General features: G+C 35.7%; 1 protein-coding gene across 2 annotated transcripts; it reads left to right on the top strand.

The window, feature by feature from the left end:
- Positions 1-169: 169 nt before the first annotated feature.
- On the top strand, positions 170-20,137 carry LOC132205948 (circadian locomoter output cycles protein kaput-like). Of its 2 annotated transcripts, XM_059635350.1 has the most exons (14): positions 170-462; positions 2,917-3,082; positions 13,312-13,478; positions 13,879-14,051; positions 14,106-14,195; positions 14,656-14,764; positions 14,861-15,064; positions 15,531-15,690; positions 15,822-15,928; positions 16,030-16,292; positions 16,519-16,674; positions 16,847-17,276; positions 17,441-17,541; positions 18,005-20,137. In XM_059635350.1, exons 2-14 carry the CDS (start codon positions 2,952-2,954, stop codon positions 18,059-18,061), a joined length of 2,148 nt encoding a protein of 715 aa, XP_059491333.1. In that variant the 5' UTR covers positions 170-462; positions 2,917-2,951; the 3' UTR covers positions 18,062-20,137. The 2 variants fall into 2 exon arrangements, with proteins under 2 accessions (XP_059491333.1, XP_059491334.1); XM_059635351.1 differs by lacking the exons at positions 170-462; positions 2,917-3,082 and adding an exon at positions 4,215-4,379.
- Positions 20,138-20,157: the final 20 nt, after the last annotated feature.

The following is a 20,157-nucleotide window of genomic DNA, read 5'->3' as shown; positions in this document are numbered from 1 at the left end:
CATACCGCGAAAGCCGAGTGCAGCAGAGGAATATGGTAGCTGGTACAAATCTTTTCTGGAAGAGCCTATTATTGGCGGGAAAATTCAAATCACGCATTTGTTGAGATAGGTTCGTGCTGTAGAAAACATGGCCGCCGAACGCATTCTCCTCGGTGGGAAACTGCGCCGCCCAGAGAGTTCCCGAAAGTAAGATGGCTGCGATCAAAACAAAGTGCCAACCCTAGTGCACCTGCGGTCTAGGAATTCGCGCCGAAATTTGCCAAAATTGGACTGTTCGGCAGTCGACAACGCTACAGTTGATTTGGAAAGATTTTTTCTAAGGTCAAGAACGTGCGTTTGGCTCCGCAGCAGCAACACCGTTGACGAGAGAAGACTCGAAGGTAGAGACATTCGCGGCGCCGACCGCGGATTTCGACAGCGGAAAGTCATCATTCGGCCCGACGACGACCTCGCGCTGTCAAGGTAATTCGTCTCGATGATAATTTCAAACTTTTCAGATAAATATTTTCCTTCGTTTGGCTCATTTACGCTAAAAACGAGATGTTTTGCTCAAGGTCACCGCCCCTTCTTGGCTCGGGAATATTTTCAAAATCCGTATTTTTCAGCAGATTTTACTGTAAATTTTGGCTTATTTGTCTGGTTTGATGGCATAAAATCAAAACGTAATTCTCCTCCGTTCAAATCTACCTATAATTCTGCCTTGGAGTGGAAATTTTTTCAAACAATCGTGAAATTCAAATTTCCAAGAGAATATGTTTTTTATTTTTCTACTTTTAAATCGCTACTTGGCAACCGATCTATCTTAGGTGTATTATTTATCTAATCTTCGCCAGCATTAAATTTATAAATATTATCGTTATTGAGTATCCTTTAAATTCACAATATGTATTTATTTGCGCAACTACCACAATGCAAACCACGTTTCCACGTCAAATGGAAACATTTATTTTGCCATTTAAACGTAAACGCCCCTTTGGACAACAAAGCGAGCCGACCGCACTTGAGGCTTGTTTTGAACGGATATTTTATGACAATTAAGGCGGATGTAACAGCTAAGACGTCAAGAAAGACACTCAAAAGTTGGCAAATCTAACCAATATGGTAACGACACGGCCAACTATATTGAGGAAGGCCAACTGCGTCGACAGATCCGCAAGCGTGATTTTATTATAAGCCTTGTCCTGTAATGGTATTCATAATACGTTCATACAAACTTTTACTACTTTAAAAATACTAATTGATTTTTTTTTTCTTTGTTATCGGACCATCAAAATTTTAATGATTTGTTAATTATAATTTATTTGTTTCAATTTTGTTCATTTTATTTATTAAAAAATATTATTATTTCTTTTTATTTTGATTTGAGGGAATAATAAAAAAAATCAATTTATTTTCAAATATAAAAATGAGCCCAGTAAAATTGTATATAAAATAAAATTTCCTTTACTATCAGAAATAATTTTTTTAAGTAATGTTTTATTTTTCCAGGGAAATATTTCATTCGGAAACCTAAAATCTTATATCATAGCAATATTTTAGGCAAAGTTAAAAAAGGAACTAATTACGTAATCTCTAAATGAATGCAGGAAAAAATTGTTTAAATTATTTCTATTTTCAAATAGTTTTTCAAACAAAGAAGGTTGCAAAGTGTGATCTATTAATATTTTGCAAACGTTTGTTGTCTGCCATAAATTATGAGTGTCATCATTTTTTTTGCGCGACTTAGGGTTATGCTAGACGAGTAGATTTTGCAGCTTACGTTCTCACTTTTTCTGCCAGTTGTTGGTCGCAAATACACAAACTATGCTGCGATTAGAGACAGCGCTAGACAAATGAGGAATGTGGCACAACACCCGATATGGTTATTTTTCAGGTTAGACCAACATCCAACATAATAATTCATGTCCACCGAGAGGAATTTTACATATTTCTTTTTTGCTTGAATCTAATTTTAAAATGAATCTTAAAACTTTCAAACATGTTTAAATTATTATTAATTTACTGTTCAAAGTAAATTTACTTTTATCTTTGTTAAAGAGCAGGTTTTCTTTGCTCCTTTTATAATTTCCTCCAAAGTTTCAGGAAACTTTCAGAGTTTAAAATTTCGAATAATTATTTTTCCGTTTTAAACGGATTTCAGACTTATTTTTGCTTCCATATGTTTCCTGAAACAAAGGTCTTCTTATTTGCAGCTCTGTGAATGTTTACTTTGAAAAGTTACCTCGCCTTCTGCTTGTTTTGAAATGATTCACGTCTCAAAAATACACCCGATCTGCAGATTGCGTCATGCTCCTCCGAGTTATCGATCTGGAGAACTTGAAAAAATAAAATTATGCTAGATCGGCCACCTTTCTATGTTGTCACTACATTTGAAGAAGCCGCGCTCGTGCCCAAGAATTTTTATGCTCCAAATATGTCATGTTGTTTTGCAGCTGCACAACCTCTTGGAAAAAATTTCGCCTCATTATTTATGTAATCAGTTATAATGGTGCCGCCCTTGAGAAGGCTCTTCAGAAAATAAAGATCGATGCATGATGCCAATTATTTTTTCCTATTTTATTTTTGTTATATAACAGATGCTGTAACATTGCTGAATTATAAAATTTATATTAAATTCCAATCTTGTCAAAGGTTATCAAAAACTGGCCTCAGATTTTACTAAAATTGTCATACAAAGTTGCAGAAAAATTTGATTATTTTTCAAATATCAAAACGTTTTTTGTGTTTCAAAGTTTATTCAAATTAAAAAAAAAAAAAAAATGACATGAACCTTTTTCTGTGAAATTTCAATTAAACTTGAAAAAAATTTAATAAATTAATCTGAATATTGAGGCGGATACAAATTAGGGCGGTGCCCTAATAACGCTGCATAAACCTTCAAACCATTATAATTAATATAAAATTTTTTGCTGGCAGGTGGAGGAACTTCGTCTCCGAAAGGTGACGTCGTTATGACCATGGAGGAACCGGGCACGCCGTCTACGACGGCGTCGTCGTCGCCGCCGCCCGCGGAACCTCTGCTTGATGACGACGGTGGAAGTTCTCCAAGCAGGAGCAGCGCCGGATCTTCCACTTCCGCTCCGTGAGTCTATTATTTTTCCTTGAATTTTTCAATTGCTGTGCAAGTTTGTTCTAATTTGCGAAATTTGAATTTGATTGGGACACTCTTCTAATTGAAGTCAATTCGGGCGCCAGTCCAAGTAGTGGAAAGAAAAAAAAACTGATTGTGAGAGAGACCGAGTGTACAGCAAAGCTGAATTATTTTTATTGTTACTGCCATTGCGAAAGACCTTGGCAACATTGTTGCTGCCCTCTCTGAGCCCAACCGGTTCTACTGCAGCCAATTTTAAATTTAAAAAAAGCTTATGATATTTTGAAAAATCCTTGAAAAGAAAATAGTATCGGAATGAATTAATTTTCAGATTTATATTGTTACTGATATCATGAGTTAAACCAAGAAGTTTTGTTTTGAGTATTTGGATTATTTGAAGTTTGTAGATGCCTTGCGCTATTTTTAGAGATTGCAGGTGCTAAGATTTCACAATTTCAATGTTAAAAATCCATCTAGAAGAAGCTCATGGGTTTTGGCGGTTCCATAATATTTATTATCGTAAAATTGCAGGAGTTCCATAGATTTCTCTCCACATTTTAAGCATTATCTTTTTATTAAATAATTTTTGCTCTAAATCGTTTAACACTTTTCTAGAATTTCTTTGAATTTAGTAATAATTTTTTAATATTTTTAAGCCAAAACTTATATTCTTAACTTTCAATCAAATTTAAGTAAATCATAAAATTTCAAGCAGTGCAAAATCAGTAATTTTTGTATTAACAGAGTCATTGGCAGAATTTATTAAGTTTTAAATTAAAATTCTTATTAAATAAAAAACACTGAAATTAAAACTTCAATTTTAGGTTTTATTGTTCTTTACTTTTTCATTGCATCAAAAATTATTCTAACCAAGTTTCAAATTTCAAGAACGAATCGCTAATCTGTAATTGTTGTTATTGCTTATCGCTGATTGATTACCTAACAATCAAGATGGAATTCGCGTAGTTTATATGATCTGAGAAAATATCAGGCGAGACGTGCAAAAGTGCGTCTCAAATTTTTCGCTGTCTCCGATTTATAATATCGGGCGCATCGATGTTTGCGTGACGCGACAGCGGGTAGGGCGCCGGTGCGAGCGAGCAGCCGGCAAAGGATCAGTCGGTCCGCGGCCTTCGTCAGTGTGCGATTGGAAATGGCGTTCAGTGCAAGTGCGACGCAAAGTGCCCTATTTTGTGCGTGTCGTGCGAGTTAGTCCAAGTGCAAAAATGACCAACCCAAACATTGAAAAATTCCTGCCAAAAATGGAGTTCGCTCCACCTCCGACCAGGTGAGCTGACGACGCCCATGCGTCCGGTGCTCAGAGCCGGTGCCTTAGAAGCTGAGGAATTAAAATAATGCTCTTTGGTTTTGTGAAGTGATTTCCCTCAGGCCTACGATGGGTACAAAATTAACTCGGAGTTAACCTTAAATGTCATAGAGACAGAGGCTGAGTTTATCTCAATATTTATTTATTTACTTATTCTTAGCTTAACCTTCGAGGTCGTCTTAGCACTTTTCTGTTTTTAAGACGTACACGATTTGGCACAAAATGTGAGACATTTCGCACAGGCCGCCCCCTTGGGCCACTCACGCAAAAACAATAGCCGGGAATGTTCTTCGGGTGTCTTAAGGGGCCGCTTTGTGATTGAACCGGGCGGCTCTTGTGTTTCGCAACGCGACTTGCGGCCACATATGGGCATAATAAACAGGGCTGTCAAGATCTTCAAAAAGCTACTGATAAAATTCAAATCGTTGAATAACAAGTTATGCAAAGGTTGAAGCACCGCTGACAACAAATTACGCTAGTCGGTCATCTTCCATTATATCTAATTTAGTCTCTTTAGAGGACAAATGAAAGATAATTTTAAACAGATACAAAGCTTACAGATTTTTTGTTTGATCGTCTTCTTGAAATTAACTTTTAGTTCAAAATAGATTTCAAATTGCGTAGATCAGTATTTTTATTATGCACAAAAAAATGTCTTTTTTTTGTACTTAGAAATATAAATTCCAAGAGTTATAAACATTGGAAAATTTGTTTATCAAAATTATCGAGTCGAAAGTCAAGTTTGTTTTGGCGCATAAACATTGCGGGCGGCAGAATCAAAGAGTACTATTTAAAGTGGTTTATCTCTCAACCTGGCATTGGGCAGGTTCGCCAACGTGACGCGAGTTTTGCGCTGGGAACCCGCATGTTGGCCCCTTGTTCGTCAGCAGAATCGAGGTCGCCTGCCCGCGGCTTAATTATCATCAAATCAGAGCTGCTGTTTTGATGTGTGATCGCTCTCGGTGGACCCTCGGCCACCGCCGCGACCGTCCTCTGCCTAGCTTGACTTTGAACCAGCAAACAATAAACAAACGCCGATGACGGTGGCGCGAATTCTGAAAACTGATCGTTCTCTGAATTTGAAAATTGAATACCCGTCCCTGGCCCTTCCGCAACTTCCAATTAATTAAATTAATTCAATATGAAAATCTTTACTTTGATGCAGTTTGATTAAAATTAAAATTATATTTCCTGGCTCAATTTGATATCTTCTCCAGTATTTTATTTTTTTTTTATTTTTGCGATAAATATATTTTGGTTGCATTTAATTGAAGAATTTTTATGAAATATTAAAAATCTGGCCAAAGCACTCTCATTACAATTTGATGCGGATTTACTGTGGTTTTAAAGTTTGAATAATCAATAAATTCACGGCCAGAGGACCTTTGAAAATATTCAAATTGGCCGTTTAAAAATTCAAACGATGTACTGGAGATTATTATTACATGCACGAAGCTGAATTGCATGCCGCGGTGGGCACGGTTGCGGGACGAAGAGGAAAGTGGGTGTCGGTTGGCGTGCAGACGGACCGAGAGCAACGCGTTGCGCCGTAATGTAGGTCGCGACGACTGCTGCGGAACAACGGCGTAATTACAATTAACAATTACTGCAACGCCCACCTGAACTGGAAGCCATTTTGCTTCATACTGCGTGTATATATGGATGCAAGAACTGACCTACCATCGCGCATTTTAAATTTTGCTGATAAGAATTTCTGTGCTGCTGGCAGTACTGCTCGAAACGTATTTCAATTTAATGCTTTGATTAGGCTGAAGTTGTGAAAATTTTGTCTCATTGATTGAAGTTGTGAGGATTTTTACATTTTCATAAGAATTTTGTTAGTGCTGGTTTCAAATCTAAATTTTCACAGAACAAAGTTTTTCAAAATTCAATCATAATATTTACTTTTTTTGGTTTATATTTCGTCTTTACTTTCAAATTTTATTAAATTGTAATGCTTTATAACATGTCTCACAATAATTTTCAAAAATAAAACAGCAGATGATGAAAAAAAAATTCTCGATAAATCTCTAGTATTAGTCAGTTAGCATTGCGTTTGCTCGTGAAACAGGGCCATAGTTTGAAGACAACGATATTCTTTCTATTCTTATTCTGATAAAAACAATTCTTGCTAACATATCAATGATAAGCTTCATTCTCAAATAAGAGTTTTTATTTATTTAACAATGATTTTATATTTTACTGAATTATATTACATTAGTAGCAAAAATTCAGTTTATTGGTGTACCACAAGGCAATCACGAGATACGTGATCAAAATATTCAAAATTATAAATGAACAAAACAAAATTTGAGGTAGAAAAAAATATACACATACACTAGAAAAATAAAACCGGGCAAAATCTTTTCTCGAGTGGTTTTATCTTCGCAACAGTCAATTTTGGATTTTTCTTTTTTTTTTTTACCCAAGAACATGAAATAAGCTGCCAATTTGAAATATAACATCTCTGAATTCATTTAAAATCTTTAAAAGTGAAAATGAAGTTTCTATAGTTTTTTGTAGTCGTTGTTTTGGAACCTTTTGGCACTTTAATTTTTTGATGAAATAAAATCCGGCTTACTTGGTGAAGATGAACAACTTTATTGTTTCCGCATGATAAAGAATGTCCTCGCCTGTCAATCGTGAGACCGGGATTCAATTCTCTGCCGGGGAGGCTTTTGCGCAGGGATTTTCTGTATCATGCAGAAACAATAAAGTCGCTCATCTTCATCGAGGAAGCGGATTTTATTTAATTAAAAAAAATGAAACAGAATTATATGTTTTTGTAAATTATTAGGCCTATTTATTGTCCACATAAACATTTTTATCTAAAATTAATCCAAAATTCATATATGTCCTGATATATTTATGAATTCAAAGATTGACACTTTATACTAGCATTTTCTCCCAAAGAAGTCAAAATTTAATAAACTCAGCAATAAATTTTCTTTGTTATTTGTTCATATTAAAACCTTAATAACATGCATTTGACATCAGAAAAAAAATACTTGAAGAAGCAAAGCTTACTGTCAGACTCGCTGTGTTTGAAAATTCTTTCCGAATTCCATCAATAGTGCGCTAAGAGATATAATTACGAAACGTGCGATGCAGAATTTATACCGCCTATTTAACAAGTTTGTTTTCCATATTTGAAGTTCGGTTGAACGACCGCCCGAGATTGAATTTTGTGCAGTTTCAAGTGTTGGGTCCAACAGATTAATTGGGTTTGATTTTCAATTTGACCTAAAATTTAATTTTGGCTCAAAATTACTAAATATTAATTTGCAAATTTTCTAACTACAGAATTTCAAGTATCTGTGTTGATTTATTTGGGCAAAAATAAAACTATATTTGAGATTATTCTAGCTGTTTTTTTTTCCTTTTTAATTCTGGATGTAGAATCTGTGAAAGTACTAGAGTAAAAATTATAACAATATAAAATGCAAAGTCATTTAAAATTGGACCTTTTGTTAACTATATTACATTTAATGAATTCTCTAAAGATATTCAGAATATTTGCTAAGTCGGTCGAGATGTGCGAGTAACAATTTGGTTAATTAATCCTGATAAATAATCAATTGATCGATTAACCAAGATGCTGAGCGAGCAAGGAAGGCAGAGAAAAGTGCGCAGTTTGCGGCTCGGCTGCTGATGGCGGTCGTCGGGTCGGTCAGAAAATAGAAAGCGGCAGGCAAGGGGGCCGAAGAAACGGGAGGGGATACCGGTGGGAGGGCGATTGGGGCACAACAGACGACTTGTTGCGCTGCGTAACTGGAGAGAACCAGCTACTTTTGCAATTTCCAAATTTCCAATAAAACCCATCAGACTGAAAAGTATAATAGATTCTACTGTGTCAAATTTATTTTAAATAGAATCACATTGCATTTTCATAAGTTTATTTGTAAAAATTAATTTAATATTGTCCATATTATTTGTGATTTAATATTATAAAATTTTTAAAATATTTTGAAACTACTTTTTCAATCAATGAAAATGATTGCGTTGCAAATTAATTTCATTCAAAAATCTGCATCGCGTAAATGTAATCGGCCAAAATTTCATATGAGCAGTTTTGTTGTCACGTCAAGAAAGATTGGAGAACCGGTTTGCACTTTTGAAGCTTGAATAGCTAGAATGTCGTTCCGTTTAGCCCACAAATTGAGCTGACCGCACCGTGGCACTTCCATGTATCCATATTTTTTGGCAAACAAGTACAAATTAATAGGGGGAAAATAATATGTTGATTTGTTATGTGAAGCGAAAACTTGTAAACTAAAATAGCGTATTATAATTTTAACCTGACGTAGATTCATTTGATTTTTGTCAAGTAAGTTAATAAATTCATATTAAAATCTAACTCTCCCAGGCTCAGTTTTCATTTTGTTTCAAAGGGAACTCAAATATTTGCATAGCAGAATAATAGGAAGTAGTTAAGCAATTCTTTTTGCCAGAATATTCTTTCAGATCATGTAAACCTGACACAATATTAAGTAGACAGTTTATTCTTGTCACTGCGCCCGTTGCATTTATTCAATTTTCTGTCGCTTGTCCGTTTGTGTGTTTTGAATTTAATAATAACTATAAAGACGTTCCGGTAAAGACACACGTGTGCATTTCTCAACATTGAAAACAATAAGAGGGAAACCAACCAACCAGTGTCGATTACTGTGAAGCTGGCTCAAGGTCGCTTTAACGACTTTTCTTGTAATAACACCATTAAAATTTTGTATTTATTCAAAATTTGGCCCCTGATAATGTTAATATTTTCATATATCCATATCTTGATAATGATTTGTGGCTCTCGTCCGTTTAAAATAATTATAATTGCTTCTAGTGATATTTTATTGATACATCTGCGGGAATTCTCTGCCCAATTATATCAAAAATACTTAAATTTGCAAACTGCTGTAATATGATTTAAAAACCTTTTTTATAATTGAGTACCTTAAAAAGAATAAATTATTTTTACAAACTAAATTATTATTAACAGTGAGAAAACTTGAACCGGGATTTGATTGAATCTTTATAAGAGGTTTTTTCTTGTATGACGTATGACCAGAGTAAAACTACAATATTTAATAATCTGCGCCATTGTAAGAGATCTTTTAACTCAAAGCAGCAATCAGTTTTTTTCTTATTTTTTTTTTTTTAAATCCTGAAAGCCGTTAAAAAATCGTCTAGCTTTGTTTGCCGTCTTGTCCGAGTGCATCAGTGAGGCCTTTTGTCTGACCTGCAACGGTCTGCGGATCGATCGTCGCGTTGCAGTCTGCACTGCACTTCAGCCCCCTCCCCGTGTCAAAGGCTTCCTCGCGACCCATATTTTTCTGCAGCTCGGGCCATTTTTGCGACTTTGATTAGCATATTGAAGCTGAATTCAGCTCTCGATTGATTTGGAAAAATTCATTATTGCAGAAGCCTTATGAGTGAGAATGAAAAGGAAGTCTAGCACAACCTCTTCATCATTAATTTAATTCCTATTTGTAACTGAACGTCATTTTGGCTTCGCATTGAAGCCGTTTACAAACGTCATACTTTTTTGTTATCATTGTTTATTCTTCACAAATCAGTCATACATGAAATAAAGAAGAAAAAAAGTGCAAAGAAACGGCAGCAAATATTTCGAAAAAGTCGCTTTAACGCGAAGCTCAAGAGAGGTCCGCGCCGAAACGGTCCGCAAATACTTTCATAACTTGATTTTCACCATTTTTATGGAAATTTGCTCATTTATTGCTTACAAAACTTCATTAAAATCAGTTGAATTTTAAATTCAAATTAATGTTTTCTTTTAATAGATATAAGAAAATTTATAAAAGAAATCATAAATTCAAATTGTTAGAGACTGAAAAATTCTCAAGAAATTTAAGCAGCAAAAAACTTATTAATTGCAAATGAAGATAAATAGTATTTTTCAATTCTCTCCTATCCAATTTTTAAAATCATTTCCAAGTTCGGAGTTCAAATAATAATAGTATTAGTGATTATAATATGTACAAAATTAAATAGAAATAACAAATGAAAACTTCCAACAAGCAGAATCTCTTCTCCGCCAATCTTAATTTGAGATCTAATGGTAAGGGTTGATGTTGAAGATGTTAAAGCAGTTCGCAGATTTTGAGTGCTTCTGAGGTTTGCGTCGCGTTGGCCCAACAGATAATCAGATTTGGTTGCGCAGTCGTCGGCCTTGGCGCATTTTTTGTTTGCTTGCGTCCACCACTTCCTCCGCAGCCTCTTCTTATCTCCTCCTCGTTCCCACTGCCGTCTATGAGCAGCTGCGCGCCAAATGCCGCCGCCACCGACGCCGAAACACACACTAAAAACCCCCTTTACAAAATGCAAATACACGCGATAGCAGCCAAATGGAACCCAAAAGTAAACGGGGGAAATTGTCGGAGGAGACAAATCAACTTTTTGTCTCCTTTTATCAACGTGGTGTCTCAAATGATTCTATGAACTTCCGGAGCTTTTTTTTCTTACTCAACAGTTAAAAATGGAAACTCACTATTAGAAAATGTATTGTTTCCAGTAATTCCAGTCAAAACCTTAACAAAGTTGTTCATTATGATACACACAAACACTTGTACCACTTCCGGTTAATTTTTCTCTTACAACATTTTGAAAAATATTTAATACGGAAGTGATGTTTTGAAAGATTTGGTTTTAGTATTATTTTTTTATAATACTGCTTAAGCTCATCATTTTTTGTGGCGTTGCGATAAAAGTTCCTTAATCGCCGTTTGGGATTTTCCATCAAGGCAGCTGCGTACCGCATGCAAATTGAATTTCGCCGCTGGTGCCGTTTACATTTTCGCAATTCAAATTTGGGGAAGTGATGGCGTTGGTCAATTGAATTGCTAATCATGTATGTCAAATCAGAGCCAAGTAAATATTTAAAATAATTTCGTATGTCAAGAGGTTTGTTTTGAAAATAAAATCAGAAGCAAACAAAGGAAAGTCTAATGAAAAAAAATTATTGGAAGGAGAAAAATAAGATTTGTTGTATGAGGATGAAATATGCAATTAACTTTAATTTATTGCGCCGTTTTCTTTTGTTCTGCATTAAAGGAGCTTGTTTTATCTTTTCTAGTCTTGTTCCCAAGGCAAAACGTTTGGGTGTTGGGAGCCTAGTTGAAGTGGAGCGGAACGGAAACAACCTATGATAAGGTTGGCAGTATGATGCTGTTGCGAGTCGCGACCTGCGCCACACGTTTGCAATTGTCGAGCGCAATTACTCACTCTCACGATCGTTTCGTCGAGAGGCCCTCGAGAGGATCTAGAAACAATGGGTGGCCATTTTTCTATTAAACTTCTCCGACCACTTTGCATGTTGCGTCTACCCGCATAATAAAATTATAAATCGAGAAACTTCCACCTTGCGAGGGACATTTAATATGAAATTAAACGGGGTTGCTGCTTCCGCAACGCGATAGGTTTGTTTTGAAGAAAACGCCGCCGAGGAAAATTAGAAACCTTACAAAGATAAGATAACATGTGTATGGTGGAGAACTTGTACTGTTGCGTTTTCACTGGTTGAATGTAGGAAAATTAAATTTCAGTAACTTTTCTTTCGATTGCAGCAGAATTAAAATTAAACTTTTTAAAGAAATAGAGTCAATTTTATTCTAACATACGTTACGTAATTTCATTCAATGGAAAGGGATCTCGCATGAAGCTTGACAATTAACACGCGTCCTTTTATTAATTAAATTTTGACGTGATGACTTTTTCGAATTTGTGAGTAGCACTGAACAGCACCAGCACGTGAGCGGCAGCATATTAGGATAAACGCGCGGGGCCCCAAGAGCGAGCGAATTGCGTCTCTAATTCTGGTCCTCCGCATGGGTTCGTTGGCCTGTGTCGCTCCCCTCTCTCCGCTCGATTCCCCACTTCCATCAGCCCTTCCTCAACGCGAAAAAACGTTGCTTACCGCGGCGGCCTCGAATCCACGATTCATTTTCTCAACTCACCTTATAATTCCCTCTCAACAAAACCTAAAACCACTTTCGAGTGTATCGATAATCGATTTGATAATGCTAAATTTTAGCTGAGGCTTTTGAAGTATTCTTCGACGGTCGCCTGAAACGTGGCCGTTTAACTCGCAAGTCTTGCACCAGTTGGCAGGAAGCTGTCGTAGCAACAGTCTGGACTTATGTTGAAGTTGTTTATAATAACACAGAATTAAGTCAAGTTTTTGCAATTTCCACCCACACAAGGAGTTTGTTAACAAAAGAAATTCTACACTGACAACTTTGGTTTTTAAAATCTGTTGTTGATTAAAAAAAAAATATTTTGCAAATCATTTAAATAAGCTCATCTGAAAGCCATAAATGTAGACATTTTAACTTTAAAATTAATAATTGAAAAGGTATTTCTTTGCACTTGATAACATCAGTAATTGAGGTTTTTATTCGTTCGTTATTTGATTATACGTTTGTTAGTGATTGTTCTGACATGAGAAGCGGAAACTTCGGATATGCACAAACAAATTTTAAATTGGCTGGAATGAGGGTCAATTATTGAAATGGTTGTGTTGCACCAGCAGCGCCAGTTGCATAACTTCCAGGCAGCTGGTGGATCGATTGCTGCTGGTGCTGCCGCTCGACGCCTCCAAGTGGGGCAGGTCATGCCACCCCCGCTGCCACCCCACCCCTACTTTAATACCCCACCCCGCCCAAATGAAATGAAATATTCGCGAGGACTGTGGTATTTTTGAACGCCACAAAAATAGATTATGTAATAGTAAATAAATTTAAAATGATACATTAAAAAACAAGTTAATGGAATTACGAGTGCTAAATTTAATCTTCTTACTATTTCAATTTTGTAATTTTTCTAATAAATATAAGTTGTTTTTATATTAAGGAAACTAATAAATGCTTCAAATGTGTGATTGCAGCACAAGCCGTGAGATGCGAAATCGGGCTGAGAAGCAGCGCCGAGATAAGCTGAACACATACATAGCTGAATTGGCGCAGATCAATCCCTTCATCAGCGGTAGCGACAAGAAGATGGATAAGACTTCTGTGCTTAGACTCTCCGCTGCATGGATGCGATATCAAAAATGTAAACACTAATTTTTTTATTACAAATCCTAAACATGTAGAGTAAAAATTTGTTAAAATTCAATGCATAAGATATTAATTTCTCTTATTTATTTGATAATTGCATTCTTAATCCATATTATTAAATTAATAATGTGGGTAATCCAAGGTAAAAATCGGTCAAATTTTGATTTCGGTGAGATTGATCCAAAAAATTACTAAATTATTTGAAAGGAAAATAGTTATCTCTTTTAAAAAATTTTGATAATAATTAAATTAGCTCTATTGCAAGTTTTTAATAATTCTTCTGCAGTTGGGCGTTTGGATTGCCATAATTTATGTGCGGCGAATTATTGAAATTTTGAAGTGAAATAGAAATTTTTCAAAATTGAGACTGACTCTTATGCTGCTAACTGTTTTAGACTGCGATGCCTTGGACACAAACAAGCCACAGGCTTCAAGCGTCTTCGAAAACAACAACAGCATCAGCAATGTTAACAACAACAGTAGAAGTTTGGACGCTGCGTCCTCATCACGTATTTTCTACACGGGCGATTTGCCCATCCCTGAAAACCTGACTGAACACATGCTTGAGGTAAAAATATTTCATCTCAATTTTGGTGTTTTCACTCTGACTTCTAATTTCAAGGACATGAACTGCTTCCTGCTGCTTGTGTCCTCGACTGGAAAAATTGTATTTGTCTCCTCATCGGTTGTGAAGCTCCTGGGCCATTCGCAGGTGAGATGAAAATCATTATTAAGTGTATTTTTAAAACCGCGAAATGTTTTGTCTCCCCTTTTTTGGCTTCTCTGCAAATTGATCTCGTACTTATGGTTTTATTTTATCCTTCATATAAAAAAATCCATGTCAAATTGTCAATTCTTGAAATTTTGCCTGCTTCACTAACTATACAAAAATAAAATTTGCCTTGTTCCTCAATTTGCTTCAATGTTACGAAATTTCCCGTCATGTCTGATATCCTCTAGCCCTCTTTGTTGTCCTGATCTTTTGCGCGTTGTTTTTGTCACACGAGCGGGGTTCACTGGCGGCGTTGCCACAGCAACGCTTTTTCAATCCGCCCTCAAAATACACCAGGCCACGTGCGGTGCTTGATCAGGTCAAGGGCGGTTTTTCAGACGATGTTATTCAATTATTTTTTCTTGGGTTAACTAAATAATTGGAGATTTTTATTTTTTAGAACGATTTGATGGGACAGTCGATATTCAACATCACCTGTCCGAATGATCAGGATACGCTACGTAAGAACCTGCAGATGGATGATGACGATGAGCCAGGACCAAGCACAAGTAAGTTTTGATATTCATTTTTTTTTAAATTAATAATTATAATGGTTATCCGGAAACAACATAAAATTAATATATCATATTTGCTTTTGCCATCAGGACCTGAGCCAATGCGCCAGCGTAAAAACTTTTTTGTAAAATTGAGTCAGAAGTCTTCAGGCCGAAGCGACAGCGCCCAGTACGAGATATTTCAAATCATTGGCAACTTGGTGGTGTTGAATTCCGTATCCGGCAGTACAAACACCGATACCCACTCAACCCAGATCTGCCGAAAGACTGTTGGTGCGTCTCGAGCATGCAAAGGTAGTAAAACATTCTTTTTCAGGTTGATAAGTGAAATGAAAAAAAAATTCTTTTTATCTCCTGAAGAATAGGCTCTAAGAAAATTTTGATCCGTGAGAAATACAGAAGGGTCATATAATTATATTTTGAGGATGCACAAGGTGGTGCTGTTTGCATAGCATTATTAGTTCTCAATCACGCCGTTTGACGGGTGAGGTCACTTTGGCCATTAGGTCGGCTGCAGGTGGCCCCTCGATTTACATTCCGATCATTTCAATTCGGCACGTGCGCTCATTTGTTCTCTCCGTTTTTCGCTTGCACTGCGCTTTAATAATTTTGCAATAACTCCAAATTTGTTGAAGCTGCATTAAACTCCTATTAGATCCAAAATCACACAAATTTATCTCACAGACTGTCTTTCAGTTGCAGGTGTTTCAAAGATTAATTGTTTGCTGGACTGAATTTATTTTTTATTTGATTCAATCAGACGGCGGTCAGCAGCAGTCGGGCCAGTCGGACTTGGTACTAATGGCTATTGTAAAATCAGCCAACCTGCACTCGAGCGATTTGGTGCGCATGGATGCCAATAAGGAGGAGTATTTCACAAGGCATTCTCTTGAGGGTGAAATCATCTATTGTGACCAAAGGTTTGTATTATAAAATTAAAAAGATTCAAATGCACAATAGTGATGAACATAAATTTACATTGTGCTTTATTTAAGATCTTTTTTTTATATTTTCCATTACAATTTGATTTAATGCATTTATTTAATTACAGGATATCTGTTACTGCGGGCTACATGGTTGAGGAAGTTTTTGGTGTGTCTGCCTTCCGCTACATGCACCATGATGATGTTAATTGGTGCATTGTTTCACTAAAGCAAAGTATGTTTCAATTAAAAATCCTAATAATAATTGTTTTCAATGTATCTCCCGAGTAAAAAATAATAACTTTTTACTTACCATTTTGTGAAACCTACTTCCAGTGTACAGCAAGGGTGGTGGATTTGGTTATTCAACGTATCGACTGCAGGCAAAAACGGGCAATTTCATCTTCTTGCGAACGCATGGATACCTTGAGTATGACAAAGAGTCCAACAAACCGGTGTCCTTCATCTGCATCAACACGCTACTCTCCGAGGAAGAGGGTTGGCGAGGTTTGAAAGAGATGAAGCAACGCTTCTCTGCCAAAGTCAAGAATCAAGGGGCCATCATGCCAGCTTCTGAGGATGAGGAAAATATAAAAAAGGTAAGTTCATCTTGGTCAGTCTTACATTTTAATAAGACCACTTACTTCCTTACTTGCATCCTTTTTTTTTAATTCTATATACTCAATGATAATTTGTATCTTTTTTTTATTGCAACCATTTTTTAGAATAATTCTTAGTTTTTAGAAATTAAACTTCTCTTGAAGCAAAATTGTTGTTGCCGTCCAGTCCAAACTGCCATAAATTAAAGATCCACTTTCTTCACAGGAGAATGATACAACCCTAGATGATGATAAGATTGATATGCTTGTTGAAAATCATCTGAGCAATGTATCACCTTTGATTAAGTTGTCATTAGATGACGTACCTGATCCTGAATATGTCAAATGCGTTGTTGCCTCAAAGCAACTCCCGCCACCAAGCGTAAGTTGCAGTTTTTTTTTTTTTTTTTTTTTTTTTTTTTTTTTTTTTAAAGAAAAATTGCTACTCTAGTTTACTAAAGGAGAAAAAAATGTATTTTTTAAATCATCTTTTTATTTTTTTATTAAATAATTAAAGTAGCACCATTCTTTATAAATATTAATTCTCTTGTTAGGTTTCGATCAAGTCTGCGCTGGCAAGTAAGCGTCGAGATTCGGTTCCTGGACGAAGTCCACAGCACAGTGTGGCCTCCCCTCGGTCCCCTGCAAAGGAGTTGCCACCATCACCAGTGGCGCTGCCACCGCCACCACCACCGCAGACGTTGTCTCTGCAGGCTGATGTGTTTCAAACAGCCAAGGGCACATGTCCGAAGAGACCGAAGGTTCCAGGACGTCGGGGAAGACCTAGAGGCTCAGGAGGCATCAAGCGACGGGCGGCCCAGGTGGAGTCAACTTCGACAAAACGGATGACCCTCGAAAGCACTTTCGAGTCCTTTGACTCCGAAACAGCACTACAGATGGGACTTTGGGACGTTGACACGAGTCCACTGCTCAGCTCCACTGCAGACTTCCTGGACCCTCTCCCGCTCTACGATGATAGTACAGGTACTTGCAATTTTCCCATCATGCTAAAATTATATCACAAGATTGTCTTGTTGGGGATTAAATAAGTAAAATTATTGTGTAATTTTCTTATTTTCTTCAATTTCATTTTAAATTTAGTAAAAGCGTAAACAAAGCACTAACCTGAATTTTATTATTATTTCCAGACCTGTCGTTGTTGAGCGAATTGCAGGATGACCTTCTCCTTCCAATTTCACCGTCACAACCAGATATTCGACATCATCACCCCGCCTCCAAGGTTATTTCGGTAGGCATTGAAGACTTAATTTACTATTTGGTTTTCTATTTTAGCAATGATTAACTTGACAACAAAAATTATTTATTGTCTCAAAATCTAAAAAAAAAATATAAGTTAGATATGGTATTCCATAAAAAGTGCTTAATTTAAAATAAAAAAACTATATAACTGTAAAAGATAGCAAGGGTTTTAAATTGTTCAAGATATAGAAAACAGCTTCATATTAAATTTTCAATAATTTAATGTTAGCTGATGAGGCTAAATTGGCTTTTATAACTAGTGTGTAACATGTTTTTCTAGTCGAAAGAAAGAAATCATTGGGATTACCTTAGTATGGGTTTCCTGGGACTCAAAGATTATATTATTGACTGAATTTTTGACAGTCTGAAATATTTGCAGTTTAATTGCAAATATTATGTTTCAAAATCAATCACACACCGTTAATAATTATTTGCATTCTTTTTTGTTACAGAGAGATTCCCTTGATGAGGCGGGAGTATTGAACCATCTGAAAACAGATGTTGTATGAACAGTGTTTATTTGTGTTTTGTTTCCATATGGACAATCGTGTATGATTGCAGCACCTTGTACTAAGAGTAGGCTCTACTATTATTCTATGTAAATGCTTTTTTCGGCCGACATGATTTTTGTATAATACGAAGAAAAAAAAACACACTACATCAACTGCCTAAGGAGAAGAAAAAGAAACAAACGCGACGCTGCTTCATTTTGCTCACATTTTAGACAGAAAACAGAAGAACTTAAAACGTTTTATATCGCATAGATCTTAGAACTGATCAAGGCTAAGCGGCGTCCTCATCCCTGAAATCAGACATTGCTTAAAGATATATTTTTTCAATCAAAATTCAGTAATCAAGAATACTTTAGACCTGTGTCTATACATTTCATCCTTTTTGTCCACGTTCGTAACTACTGAGCAGGCAGCTTGTTTTCAAATGACTTTTGCGGGCGCCGCCGCTAGCGCAAATTAATACAGCCTATTATACAAGAACACAAACATAATGCTGTAATCTAAATAGCGTAAATGATTAATTAACTAATCGTACTGAGATTGTTTCGACTGAAGAGAAATTATGGTTAACCTCGATTATTAAATCGCCCCAGCAGCGTTGAATTCGAAACGTAACGACTGAATTTTATCGTAAATAATGGAAAAAAAACTCGGAGTCTTATTAATCTTAGGCGTATAATTAATTATATTGTATGAAATCATTAGCAGATATATAATTAATAATTGAATAAGGAAATCTTGTAAACAATTTAGAACTACTTCTTGTAAGAAGATTGGCTGGTGGTTTCAGTTAGGGTGGCAAACTTAGCCTCCAAGGTTATGCATAATGTTATTGTTCTTACAATTCTTTCTATCGTGCTGCTTTGTTATTTGTTCAAATATTTTACTATTTTCAAAAAAAAAGTGCGCAAATTCTGCTCTATCCGTATGTAAATCTCAAATTTGCACCTGTTTAAAATCTAAAATGTCTTTGAATATTGTAAAGAAATTTTTTGATTATTTTATCATAGCAAAATATTTTTAATATTCGGCACATTTTCGAAAGATTTTTTTTTAAACAACTACGATGTCTTATATATAGCAGCACCCTGTTTTATTCATAATGTATTATGACTGTTCTTCACATAATTTTGAAATTGCGTGCGCCTTGTTTGCGTATGGCGTCTTTTTACTTAGTGGTTTTAATTTTTCAAAACAAAAATTGTGTATTTAAAATTTATATGACTATATAATTATTATAAAATATTGAAATAAAAATGTATTTTTCACAGATGTGCTGCTGCTGCTGTATACTAAAATGTAATTCAAATTCTGCAATTCTTAAAAGCGGAAAAAGTATGTTAGCTCTGCTCGAACCTCTTAATTTGATTGTCAGTGGGATGCGCAAAGTCTTGGATTATTATTCAAAAAATTTAAAAAAAAAATTAGGAGGTTCGGGCGGAATCGGCCGCTCATCAGAAGTGTAATGTGGCGTTTTTTACATTTCCTCACACCACTCAGGAAGGCGTTGGGACTTTGGCAGAGGCACCCAATTGTATTTTTAGTCAACTTCATCTTTAAAAATTCAAAGTGAAAAAATTAAAAATTGAATTTGTATGCAAGCAAAGTCCCAGGCCGGCAAACAGATCCCATTTTCTCGCTACAATGTTGAAGAACACTCACGACGGACTAATTAATTATTAATCAATTAATTGCTACAAAGACTGATGATATTGATGATAACAAAAAGAAAAAAAATACACGACTGCGTGCCATTAAATACCTCATGTTTAACTCAACTCTCTTTATTTCTGAACTACTTGTCGATTTTCCTGCGGCTTTGGATTTTCAGACTTTCTTTTTATTTTGGTTTTCGTTGCACGTACGGGTCTGTTGTTAATTGATTAATCACTTTGCTAATTTTCCAGAGGTAATTTAAATGTGAATTTTGTTGCTGTTGCCGAGCATTTTCTCATTTCGCAATCGATATGTATGCCACTCATTTTCACTCTCACTGAAAAACATTTGTAAAGGAAAAATGCCATATTATGTACGAGGAAAAAATAAAAATGAGCTGCGAGTTTAGTAAAATAATTTTGACCTTTATTTTCAAA

This window comes from Neocloeon triangulifer, unplaced genomic scaffold, assembly GCF_031216515.1.
Source record: "Neocloeon triangulifer isolate White Clay Creek 2 clone unplaced genomic scaffold, ASM3121651v1 ptg000003l, whole genome shotgun sequence".
Classification (NCBI taxonomy): domain Eukaryota; kingdom Metazoa; phylum Arthropoda; class Insecta; order Ephemeroptera; family Baetidae; genus Neocloeon; species Neocloeon triangulifer.
Note: the sequence above shows the minus strand (reverse complement) of the source record. Positions and strands in the feature narration are given on the sequence as shown.

Bases quoted from the DNA above. Each gene is read 5' to 3' on its own strand.
- LOC132205948 (XM_059635350.1), top strand. From the start codon at position 2,952: ATGACCATGGAGGAACCGGGCACGCCGTCTACGACGGCGTCGTCGTCG. The intron at 13,479-13,878 runs GTAAACACTAAT...TAACTGTTTTAG, and splicing joins ATGGATGCGATATCAAAAAT to ACTGCGATGCCTTGGACACA. The intron at 16,293-16,518 runs GTAAGTTCATCT...CTTTCTTCACAG, and splicing joins ATGAGGAAAATATAAAAAAG to GAGAATGATACAACCCTAGA.